Source organism: Paramormyrops kingsleyae, chromosome 22 (assembly GCF_048594095.1).
Source record: "Paramormyrops kingsleyae isolate MSU_618 chromosome 22, PKINGS_0.4, whole genome shotgun sequence".
NCBI classification, from domain to species: domain Eukaryota; kingdom Metazoa; phylum Chordata; class Actinopteri; order Osteoglossiformes; family Mormyridae; genus Paramormyrops; species Paramormyrops kingsleyae.
Window position 1 is genome coordinate 198,064 of NC_132818.1, and position 12,901 is coordinate 210,964.

General features: G+C 40.5%; 1 protein-coding gene across 1 annotated transcript; it reads left to right on the plus strand.

The window, feature by feature from the left end:
• Positions 1–7,433: 7,433 nt before the first annotated feature.
• On the plus strand, positions 7,434–10,972 carry LOC140581627 (uncharacterized). The gene is made up of 2 exons (XM_072704927.1): positions 7,434–7,804; positions 9,518–10,972. Exons 1-2 carry the CDS (start codon positions 7,693–7,695, stop codon positions 10,411–10,413), a joined length of 1,008 nt encoding a protein of 335 aa, XP_072561028.1. The 5' UTR covers positions 7,434–7,692; the 3' UTR covers positions 10,414–10,972.
• Positions 10,973–12,901: the final 1,929 nt, after the last annotated feature.

The window sequence follows — 12,901 nt, forward strand, 5'->3', positions numbered from 1 at the left end:
GTGGCCTCCTCTCTTGGGCTGCGGGCCCGGTGGTGCTTGGCTCTGCTGCGCCGTGCGCCGGGGAATCTTGGGACTCTCTGGGCCCTGCTAGGCAGATTGGGGGGTTTGGTTTGGGCTGGGCGGGGGGTCTGCCGCTCCCCGGTTGCCGCGGGTCCGCTCCCTGGTGGGGGGGGTCTTCTTTGTATGGGCCCCCCTTGGATCATCCTGCAGTGTTGGGGGGGAGGCGTGCCGGGTCGCTGTGGTGGGCGGCGGTCCGTCCTGCCAGGGGACGGGCTGGGGCCCCTCTGGTGTGTGGGGGTGTGTAGTCTACCACGTGAGTGATGCTCAGGTCACTGATCAACACAAGTTTGTCAGAAACGGACTGACAAGATTTTTTAACATTATGACAAAAAACTATACACACAAATACAAAAAACGATCATGTCCATTCATTATCCCGCGTGTCATTTTACTACAAGCCATAGACACATAGGCTATGTGGCAAACCTAGCTTCAGCCTCTTACCAAGTGAGTGATGCTAGCTAATTGGTGACACAAAATTACTGTCAGTACCGTGCCGACAAGATTTTATCATACAACAACATAAAAACCACACACATTATCAAATAACGGTCATGACAATTCATTATTTAGCGCATAATTACAGGGAACGTATGAGAGATAAAAGTTGGTCAGTTCTCTCTCATCAAACAAGTGAAATGGTTGCGAGTGATAATGTTACTATAAGCGAGCTGTTCTGAAAACACCTGGCGGTATAACTGTAAATTTATCCTGTAGTTCTACATTTATCTCAAACAAAGTGCCTTACCTTTGATAGATGAACATTACGTGTAAATAACTGAAGTGAGAAGCTGGTGACTCGTCCTGCCTCCACAGAAGTTTGTCCCTAGAATAAAAGTTTTCTGAAACTATTTCCCCTCAGTACCCGGAGAGCTGAGCTTTTGGGTCATTTTAGTGCCCCTAGGCAAAATCTGCACAGGTGTACCTCTGTTGCATATATGTGCCCCATCCTTGGATCTGTGTGCTCTCATATTCCCGGCCAAGGTTCAACAAACAAGCCATTTCATGTCATTCTGACATTGACATGTCTTCAAGCCATCATTAGTGGCTCCCTCATCTGGCCTCAGTAGTGGTTGCATCCCAGAGCCACCAGCAGCCTGCTGGTCTTGGTGGCACCCCAGTGTTTGCTTCTAGAGGAGATGCTCAGTGCCATTGATGGTGGGAGTCCCAGATGAGACAAGATGAGCACAGAGCTGTCCAGCCCATTGTTGCCAATGGTCACATTCTATCAGAATGCCCTGACACTAACTTCCAAACATCCCATGGACCCCAGCTATCCCCTGAAGGGAAACTAATTGGATCATTAAAAACACATGAAAACATCTTAATTGCGTTAAGGTATGTAACCGTAGTCACATGACAAAAGATAACTTCGTGACCAGTGTTGGGAGTAACGCGTTACAAAAGTAATATATTACAGTAACGTATTACTTTTTGCTGTAACGCAGTAGTGTAAGGCAGTACTAATCAAATTTCAGTAATATTTTACTCGGTACATATTCAGTAATGCTTGCGTTACAACAAACTTTTCGCCCGCGAGACATTAACAAATCAAAAATCCTGCAAGTAATTTCCTGTTCGTGGTCAGTGAATAGACACGTGTGGTGTCATTCATCAGCTCCCTCTCGCTGGTGGAACTTTGTATTTTGTAACGAGGCATTATTTCAGCCTATGAACTTGAAGTCCAAGGCTATAAGCCCTGCCCGGTTCGTGTTAAGCCCTAGCGCGCATTGGCCAGTGGAAAAGTGGCAAATGGATGAAGATGGCAGATGACGGTACATTCGCGAGATGGACGTATGCACATTACTTCGATTTTGTCAGAGAGAAGGATAAGAAGAATGTTATTGTCAAATGCAACCTTTGTGTAAAAGCCGAGAGAACTATCGACGTCAAGAAATAGCACTAGCAATTAAAAAAAACATCTCGAGCGGTGCCATGCGATCACTCCACTTACTGAGAAGAGAAAGAAAATAGAGGACGAGCGTAATAAGCCAAAACAACAGAAATTAAGTTTCTCTCGGTCTGCCATCATGCCACTTGAACCTCGAGAAGTCAGAAGACTTGTGGCAGAGTACGTCGTCGAAAACATGTTACCATTGTTAACGGTGGAATCTCCTGCTTTCAGAAAGCTGGTTGGCAAGATCCCTGTGACCAGCAGCAATGGCAAGGTAAACTAACGTTTACATGAGACTAGCTAGAATTCTATATAATCTAGTTCAGGGTTGGGATGGGTCTATTTTATATTTAAATACCTTTGAAAAAATTTAATGAATTTAGTATTTAAATGTGTTTTAAACTTAAGTATTACAAAGTAAAGTATTTTTGTATTTTCAAACTAAAATTCATTTTAAAATACAAAATACTATTTTGTAATAGTATTTTGTATTTAAATGTATTTAATCTTAGTATTTTTTAATTTATTTTTGTATAGCCTAGTTAATACAAGAAATCACCAGTCTAATAAAGAGGTTGATTGGCAAAAAGTATTTTGTATTTTGAAAATACAAAAACACTAAGATTAAATGTATTTTCCTGTTTCCTGTTTTGAAATAGTGCCCAGTCATGTTCCTGGAGATTTGCCTTCCTGCAGAGTTCAGTTCCAACCCTGATCAAACACACCTGTCTGTAATTATCAAGTGCTCCTTCAGATCCTAATTAGCTGATTCAGGTGTGTTTAATCAGGGTTGGAGCTGAACTTTGCAGGAAGGCAGATCTCTAGGATCAGGGTTGGGCACCCCTGATTCTATGTTACTGGGTCAAAATGTATAGTCAAAATGTTATAGCTATCAACAGACCTTAATACAGCAGCATAATGTGAGTGTATGCTCTTGCATCTGATTGGAATGGACAAATGTGTGATTTAGCATGACACGATCATGAACTGGAGTTTTAATATGTGTATTTTACTTGTTTTTCAGCATGTACTGCCATGCAGAACAACGTTCGCCAAAGAACTGGATAGGAACTATACTGCCATGGAAATAGAGCTAAAGAAAACAATTGATGAACAGCAGTACGTGTCAACAACTGCAGACATTTGGACTGCCCACAACAAGAGTTTTTTGGGGGTGACGGTCCACTGGGTCGATTCGGAGACACTGCAACGGAATAAGGCTGCTATCGCTTGTCGTAGGTTCAGAGGTAGGCACACATATGATGCAGTTGCATCTGAACGCGAGGATATTTTTTCCCAGTATGGATTAACTGCTGAAAAGGTGACAGCATGTGTGACAGACAATGGCAGCAACTTTGTTAAAGTGTTTAAGGAATACCAACAAGTCGAATCTGCGGAGGATAAAGAGGAGGTGGAGGAGGAGGATGGGGAAGAGGCCTTCACAGACCTCCAAAGCGTTCTCACTGAAGGATATGATGAGGATGCCCAGCAAGGGATGTGTGTGCTGCCTGCACATTACAGATGTGCAGCTCACACACTTAACCTCATTGCCACCAATGAGATTGCTAAATGGTTGGCATCAAACCAAGAATCCAGGGCCGTTTACCGCAGTTCCACAGCTAAGTGTTCAGCACTATGGACCAAAGCTAGCCGGTCCACAGTTGCTTCGGAGTGCCTAGAAAAGATCAGTGAAAGGAAGTTGATTGTGCCCTCGGTAACCCGGTGGAACTCATTCTATGATGCCTATGTTCGGATCATAGAAATGCAACTGACTGACATTAACAATCTATGCACGCAGCTTCAGGTCAAATGTATGCATGACAGGGAATACCAGTTTCTGAAGGAATACTGCTCCATTCTGAAGCCTTTCAGCATTGCACTGGACATCCTGCAGGGTGAGGAAACTTGTTTTTATGGGACACTTCAACCAACGCTTGAAGTTCTTATGGCCAAAACTTTAGCAATGCAAAATGGACTTTCACAAATGACCACTGGGTTGCCTGAAATAATTGTGGGAGCGATTAAAACTCGCTTTGCCACAACAATTGACTCCAAGGAAGCCCTACTGGCCACCGTCTCGCTGCCCAAGTTTAAACTGCGCTGGGTAAAAGAGGAAACCAGGAGAGATCACATCAAGTACCTCCTCACCACTGAGTGCCGCTCTCTAACAGTAGTAGAGATTGATGCTCGTCAACCTGCTGTAGTCACCTCCCGTGAGGATGACTTCTTTTCATTTGATGAACAGCCCAATGCCATGGCTGATGCACCTATGTCAGTGGAAACGGAGGTAACATCTTATTTAAATTCTGATCCAGTAATGGAAAGCCTGCATGAGTTTCCAAGAATCAAAAAAATTGCGCTACGCTATAATGCACCAACACTGTCCAGTGCACCGGTCGAAAGACTTTTCAGTCTTGGGAGTCTGGTACTCACCCCAAGATGCAACCGTCTTGGTGATGGACGCTTTCAGCACCTTATTCTGATGCGCTTCAACAGATATTTCAGTCAAGGGGGTATAATGGAATAGGCTAGCCCCCACCATAGCCGTAAACACAGCCTTGATTTGCACATTACCTGTGTTTTATTTTTGGCAGGAAACACAAGATTTTTATATTAAATTTTCCTGTAGGCCATGTCTGACTTTTTTTTAAGTTTGATTATTGAGCCATATTTGCTGTGAGGCCTTGTAGGCCCAAATACCTTAATTTCAGTTTTGTATTTCTATTTCTTTTATTTTCATTTTTTTTATTTTATGACTTCCCTTTTTACTGAACTTTTTTTTTACTTAAATGACTAAGCCATAATTCCTGTTAGGCCTTGTAGGCCCAAGCACTTTAATTTCATTTTTGTATTCTTGAAAAGTGTGTTTAGTTCTATAGTTTCATAGAGTCATGTCTTGTTCTTGTAGCCTATGTGGATTGATTTAGTCTTTTTAGAGGCATATAGGTCTCTATTTGATCTGTTTTCTTTTTAAGAAGTTAGGCTGTGTTTAGCCTATATGTTCATTTCTATGGACTGAAATGAATGAGGTTGAGGGGTTGGTCCTCTAATTGCACTTTTATACTGAGAAAGCAGAAGCTATGTTCATCATGCTCACTTTGTGCATGACAGTTTTGTGTTGTAAACAACTTGAATTCAAAGTGAATAAAATAATGGCAACGCAAAAAAAAATCTGCATCTTAAGTTTACATATAGTCCTGTTGTGTCTAATACGAATATACCCAAGCTATTTACAGATATTGCCAGATAATCACTTTACCTCTACCATAATTTCAACAGACTCATTTGTGTGATTCTGGCTGTCATCCTGTCTTGCATGGTCTTAAGTCTTCACTTTGCCAATTATAAACTATATTGTTAGTACCCTGGATAGGCCACAGTCATTATGCTACATCATATCGCCCTCTATAGGATGTAAAATGCCCTGCAGAACAATTGTCATTTTAGAATGTTATACTTCTATAATTATGTTGGTGAAAGTAACTCAAAAGTAATACAGGAGTGATGTAACGTATTACATTTCTGAGACAGTAATATTGTAAGGTAAGGGATTACTTTTAAATGACAGTAACAAGTAATCTGTAATGTATTACAGTTTGGAAGTAACTTGCACAACACTGTTCGTGACTTAGCAAACTGCATGTCCTTCATCTCATCTGTATGGCCCATAGAGCTGTGTATCGGAGAGTCTGGCAACACGTCACGTTTCAAGATACAGGAATTGCATTTCAATATGCTGCTATATTTTGCAATTTTTAAATCTGATGTTAGGAAAACTTGTCATACTATAAAAAGCACACCACGTACAAATGGAAGAAATCTGAGTAAAAATGTTAACTTTTTTAACGCAACCATAATAGAGGGCTCGATTTGCATTTATCACAGTCCCTGTAACAATCTAACGTCATATATAGCACCACAACTATTTCGGATTTCAGCCAACGATGGTAGTTACTAGTCTGCAGTGTTGTGCAGGTTACCGAAAATGACTAGTTATCAATTACTGCATATAAAAGTAATTATAATAAGGGTGGGACTGGACCGTGTGTCCGCGAGGAGTTTCCACGTGTGGTGCACAGGTGCACTTTAACATCGCGCCGACATCGGGGTAATATGGGATCAAATGTTCGGTGGTGATGTTTCTGCAGCACAGAGATGTTTGCTGATGGATTTTCAAGCACCGCGGAGACATAGTGCCAATGCATGTGTGCTCTCTGGGTAGTTATATTATTTTAGTGTTGCTGCTGTGACAGTGCCAGAGAATACAACTGTCTAATTGTATCTATCAGCGGCTGCGTACCTATAACATATCACCCATTCATTGCGCCACGGTAAGGTAGGATGGCGTTACATCATAAACAGGAAATTAGGGGAACATGCTGCCTTTATCCATTAATATTTTCACGCAAGACAAAGGTAAGAGTCCGTTGAAATTTCAGTACTTTGCGTTTTTTTTATTTGAAATGGTAATTAGTCACATTACGATCCTTACAGACAAAAGTAGTGGAATTACAGTAACGCGTTACTACCAACATTGCTAGGTATACCTATAGGTTTGCTAATGCTAAGGTTAGTAGTGCAGCCTTATGCTACTTCCTCTCGCAAGATAAGACAGCTTTACTGTGCAAATACAATGAGATGTCTTTGGAGCAAGCCTGTCGGCGCCATATGAAGAACAAAACTACAAGTAAAATACAATATGAAATAAAAGAAATATACACCAACAGTAAAGAAGAACAAAGACGAATAAAATTCTAGTACTGGAAGCAAAGAAACCAGTAAAACATAGTCAGAGGAACATTGGAGAGCTCGGAACAGTTCCTCCATCATTGTTCACAATTTTTCAGTTGACGTTGCTACAGTGGAAGAGTGAAATGGCTGAAGATTAATTACAGCACTGCTGTCTAACTGTCCGGGGGTCAGACAGAGCAGAAATTAAACCACTGCGGGAACCTTTCCATGAAAACTATTAATTAAAATCGATACCTGTACGAAAAACACAACATCGCAATAAGTGTATCGACATATCCCTAGATTCTTAGGAATATTAGCACTACACGAAAATTTCCAACTTTGCTAAATATTCAGAAAAATCAAAATCAAATCAAAACCACAAGTGAGATAAGAACGTCTCCCGGCCGGTCAGTCCCCTCCATCAAATCTTCCGCTAATTGAATGGGTCGCTTATAATTTTCGCTATGAATTCTGGGAGTCTGTGGAAGGACGCGACCGCAGCTCTCGCGTTACTTGCTACCAGGAAGGAATTGTATTCAAATACTATAATAGCGACCTAATTTTAACAAACGATCAAATTTTATTTATACATAAATATCAATTATACAGACACGAACTGTATTGTGTCATTCTACATCTTATTTTGATAATATATCGGTATTGCGTAAACATTCGATATACAGCCCAGCCACAATTGGTTTCTTTGTCACCCGGAAATTTAGCAACTGTGTTGTGAGCGGATCTGCAGCGCTTTTCACTTTTTAAACGTGTCTTCTAAATTTGCGGTGCTTCTATTATTTTTCCGCGCTTTTGTTAATGTATATCGTGTGTGTTGTCATTTGTTTAAAGTGTTTGACGACTTTGCAGCGCGCTGACACTAATTGGCCACAGTACCATAGCAACCGCATCATAACAATTGTAGTTGCACTTAGAGTTAATTTGATTTGAACATTCAAAGCAGCTCAGATTTGCAGCTTCCCAGCGAGAGACAAGACGTGATAGAGATGTCTGCCCTGAACGCCACTGTGTGCCTCTGGAGAATCGACTGGCTCCTGCCTAATGGGGCAGTCAGTGTACGGATTGCTCCGGAAGACATCCCCGGTTCAGTTAGCCATGGTAAGGACGGCAAAGTGATGCCCAGAATAGCTCGAAGAATGAAAGTCAGAATAGGGTTGGCTGGTCTTGTTGAATCTTGCAGTCTGTGATAACTATCTTATTTTGGAACAACATGTCTTAGGATACTAAATAATAAAATGGTTGACTTTTAGCCAAACGGTGATTTGTTACCATGAAGCAGTAAAAATACGGGGCTCTTTTCGGCATGTCTGCTCTATTGTATAATGAAATCAGTAAAATCTGTCGCTGTGATGTGTTTAAACATCAGGGTCATTCCATGTCAAATCATCAGACTTTCGGACCTCATCGTCACGGATTTTAACGAAACTTGGCATGCCGATTTGGGCACATGAGTAACTCATGAAACTGAAATTGGGCGTGTCTTGGATCAATATTGCGGAAGATTTAAGCGAAGAAAGTTTTAACTTGGGCTGCAGTGGTTAGCACTGTCGCCTCACAGCAAGAAGGTTCTGGGTTCGATCCCCGGGTCACCCAGGGTGTCTTTCTGTGTGGAGTTTACATGTTCTGCCCGTGCATGCGTGGGTTTGCTCCGATTCTCTCCCATAGTCCAAAGACATGCAGGTTAGGTCAACTGGCTACTCTAAATTGCCCATAGGTATGAATCCGAGTATTTTTGTCTGTGTTGGCCCTGTGGTGGACTGGCGACCAACCCATGGTGTACCCCACCTCTCCCCTGAAGATGCTGGGATTGGCCCCAGCTTCCCCGTGACCCAGATGGATAAAGCGGTATGGATAATGGATGGATGAAGTTTTGATTTTTTTTTTCCTTTTTTTGACTGGCTATACTTACCATAATATAAGCTGCACAGAAATGGTCCTCATATTGTTTTAAAGCTATTGTCCAGCTCTATAGATTGAACAAATAATATGCCATGCCCATATGAATAATTACCATGTAATAACTGATTAAAGTATTAAAAATTCAATAACAACAAAAAACCTGTATTTCAAAATTGATCATTTTTAAAATAAATCTAGCTCATAATGTCATGAATATCTCCAGAAAATTTGGTTTTTAAGTTGCTGAGATATCATTACTTATGTGAAATGTGTATCAAAACCACAGTTCCTTACAATGCTGTTAGCAGTAGCAGAATAGCAGTTAGTGATCGAGGCATGGTACAGGGTTATTATTTTTCATGACAACTTCAATTAATACCAGAACTAGCTGTGGAAATATAATTTAAATTAAAACATTTCAAATTACTATCAAAATTGAATAAAAAGACAATATTGCCAAAGTAACTGGAAAAAAAGAGAATTAATGGCACAGTCAGAATAGTTTATTTTCCTCTTGAGTTTACACCTTTGACTAGACACTGGCCTACTGAAAAGGGCCTTCCTTTGACAAAAAACCTGAACAAAACAAAAATAAACTAGATTGGCTTTTATGCTACTAGGGCAAGGAAAGTATTTCAACATTGGTGTAATAATGCATAAGTTACATCCGTTTCCAGTGTTGTTTTTCGCTGTTGTTCTGCATATCAGGGAATCTGTGCACTAACTGGTGTGTTTTTATAGGTCAAGTTCCCCTGTTGAAACGCAGGCGGCCCAATTCAAGACCAGCGCATAAGTCTCCCAAGCCTCCGTTTCCTGTATCCAATAAGGTGTATGTGATGTAGTTTTGTTGTAGAGTGACATAAGGATTCACTTTAATTAAATGTGCTGTCCCCTGTCTTTTTAATCCCAAAGGACGAACCAGTACCAGTAGAGGAGGCCGTCGGGCGAAATGCTGCACCGGGCCACCGGCATCCGACCCCCTGACCACGTCGAGAGGCCTGTCAGGACGACGGAGGAGAAGACAGAAGGGGCCATTTACGAAAAACCTGCGGAAGCTGCTATGCTGCAGTAGCACAGTGTCAGGTAACCCCTTTGATTCCACCCATGTAGGTGACAACATCCCGTGTGAGGATCTCAGGCAGTGTGACAACGAGGTTGCTGCTATTCTGCATGGAGCCCCGTCAGTGACACAGCCTGAGCCCTGCTCACCAGCCCTTTCATCCACTTCCTTTTTATTTCCATCACCAGTTCCATCCTCTTTTGTATCATCTCCATCTCCCTCTCTATCTCTATCTCTTTTTATGGACTCTCCTCCTTCCTCTCCTCTCATAGCCTCACCTGTAAGCCCAGCTCCATCTTCAGCTCCAGCCCCGGTTCATCCCACCCCCCTGCGTCCCGTTCCAGCGCAGGCTACAGCCCCCTCATCTCAGCTGGTCACAGGTCCGACACCCCCATTTATGTCCCCTGCTGACGTCATAGAAAAAATGGAACGATTTAATACGTTATATAATTACTACCTAAACAACTACTGCCACATGACCTATGAGGCCAATTGCTTTGCCTATTACTGGTGTCAGCAGTGGTGGAACGAATTTGTGAGCACAGTTAACATTTGCAAACAATGGAGGAATAGAAGCTCAGAGGCTCCCTATTCCTACGGCGATAATGAGGGTGGTCCTATGAGGCATAGCACTGATGAAGATGAGCTAATCTTTCCCAGTGATATGCTGGACCAGCTGAGTGCCATCCCCGGGGTCCTGGAGATGGCTGTGGAGCTGGGCTACCTATCTGATGGGCTACCTATCTAATCTGATGGATTGGTTAAGATAAGTTTAAAATATGATTGTAAGATGTATGTAATGTGTTATTGTATATAATCTTGTTTGTTGTTTCTGTTCAATGTTGTTCATTAAGTGCTCTTGGGCACTTGCCAGGCTGGCATTGTAAATAAGAATTTGTTCTAAATGCTTTGCCTGGTAAAATAAAGGTTTAAATAAATAAAATAAAAGATAACACAGGATAAGACAAGATTAAGATAGTATAGGTTAAAATAAGACTGTATAACATAAAATGACAGGATAAGATTAAGATAAAGTTAAAATAAGGTTGTGTAACATAGGATAAGACAAGATTAAGATAAGATAAGATTATGCAACATAAAATAACATAGGATAACATTAAGATAAAGTTAAGGTTGTATAACATGAAATTACATAGGATAAGATAAAGTTAAGATAAGGTTGTATAACAGGATAGGATGAAATTAAGTTAGGATAGTTCAAAATAAGGTCAATATAAGCTTATATAACATAATATGTAATATGTATATAATATTTCTGTTAAATAAATTAATTATTTTGCCTTCAATTTTTTGTCTGTGTTTATTTAAAACATTTAAACAAACTGACACAAAATACGTTGGGTTAAAACAATAAGACAATGACTTAAACTCATGTACATGTAGAGATTTGCAGTGGACACTTGCTATTGAATTACAGGCATCTTCAATTACAGGCTTCTCAAGTGTAATGCAAAGAAACAGAGAGGGGCAATTCATTAAATGCTGCAAGCACAGTGCAGGGAACATTTTTATGTTTTAAACACAAATTGCATGACCATTTTGCTGCTAATAGAGGCCTTTAAGCTTAAAGGTGCCATAGAACACATTTGTTTTCTTCAAATTGTTCTCTGGTGAATATATTAAATATTTAGATTTGGAATAGACTGACACTTATGAAACATAGATTGTGCACAAATACATGCGTAGGACAGCAAACGTGTTAAACAGATAAACGACACTGAAAACCGATGACGAACTATGAATTGGCGTTAATTGTCACATTAGATGTGTGAGCTGGCAGCCCTGTTACTTTGAAGATAGATCTAAGCCTGGTGATGAAGGTTCTTAAAATGACAGAAAATAAATAAATACATATTTTGTGTTAATTTAAAAAAATATTTTAAATACATAAAATGTCACGATCGCGGGGAATGACAAGGCAGGAAGACGAGAATCCACAAGTGCACGGGTTTATTTCCAAGACACGGGGCAGACGGCGACTAAACATCAATGACAGAACTGGGGAATACCGACTCAGACATGGACTAAATACACCAGACAGGTTGAACTTAACAAGCCACAGGTGATTACAATCGGTGAATCACACGAGGTAACCAGGTGGGCGTGGCACACATGAGGATCGGACGGAGCTGGGCATGACATAAAACACCATCTCTCAAAGTATTTTCTCACAATTTTTTCCATCCGGGAAAATGCAAATCACAAAATACTGAAAAGTAGTTAAATATATATTTTGAATACATTTAATTGGATTACTACCCATCTGTTCACAAAAGTGGGTTCATTCTCTGAGGGTGCTTCTATTTCAATGTCTGGGCGTGCAGACAATAGCACCGACAACATTAGGAGATCCAGACATTGCTTCAAATTACACTGTAATGTGGCCCCTACATCCACACTCGGGAAACTTTATATACTGTCTTGACAGTCGGCTCTTACCAGCCACGACTTATGGAATAAAGGAGCTCAAAATTGGCTGAGATGTCCCTGGTCTGTCAGCACGTTCCTGTTGGTATGTTCCAGGGCCAATTCATCACACCGTTCCATCAGAATTGTTCTTGCTACACTAAAACAGCTTATAAGGTGCAAATCGTCACTGGGAAAATAATCATTGTGATCTCTAAACCCTCCCTGCCTTTGTATTTATCCACAGGGAATGTCCTCTAACAAAGGTAAGTATGACATACTTACACATGGGCTTTTTATACCTATTAGCACATGTGCTGCGGCTGACTTACACAAACCTCTAACTTTATACACAATACATTTTTTGGTATATATACAGTGCCTACAAAAAAGTCTTAATCCCCTGGATGTTTTCCCTTTCACTGCTGTAAGTCATGAAATCATGGTCAGAACGTTTTGGTTCTTTTGAGAAGAATTGACAAGAAAACTCTTTAATTACTCTTTAAGGTCAAAGTGAAAAGAAACTTCTATAAAGTAATGTCAGTTAATGAATATTATACAATGAAAAATGTGGAGAAATGTGTTGGTACCCTTCCAAAAAAATAAAAATAAAACAGAACTATCTTTGAAATAACTTGAAACTGACAAAAGTTTAATGGCATGCCTTATTGTTTATTCCATGTTTAACACAAATCAGACTTTGCTTTGATTTTTGATTCAGCTGAATACTTCATATAATTAAACAAGTGAAAATGGCACAGAGGTAAAAGATGGTAGCCTTAATTTAGTGTTTTGTGGCACCACCTTTT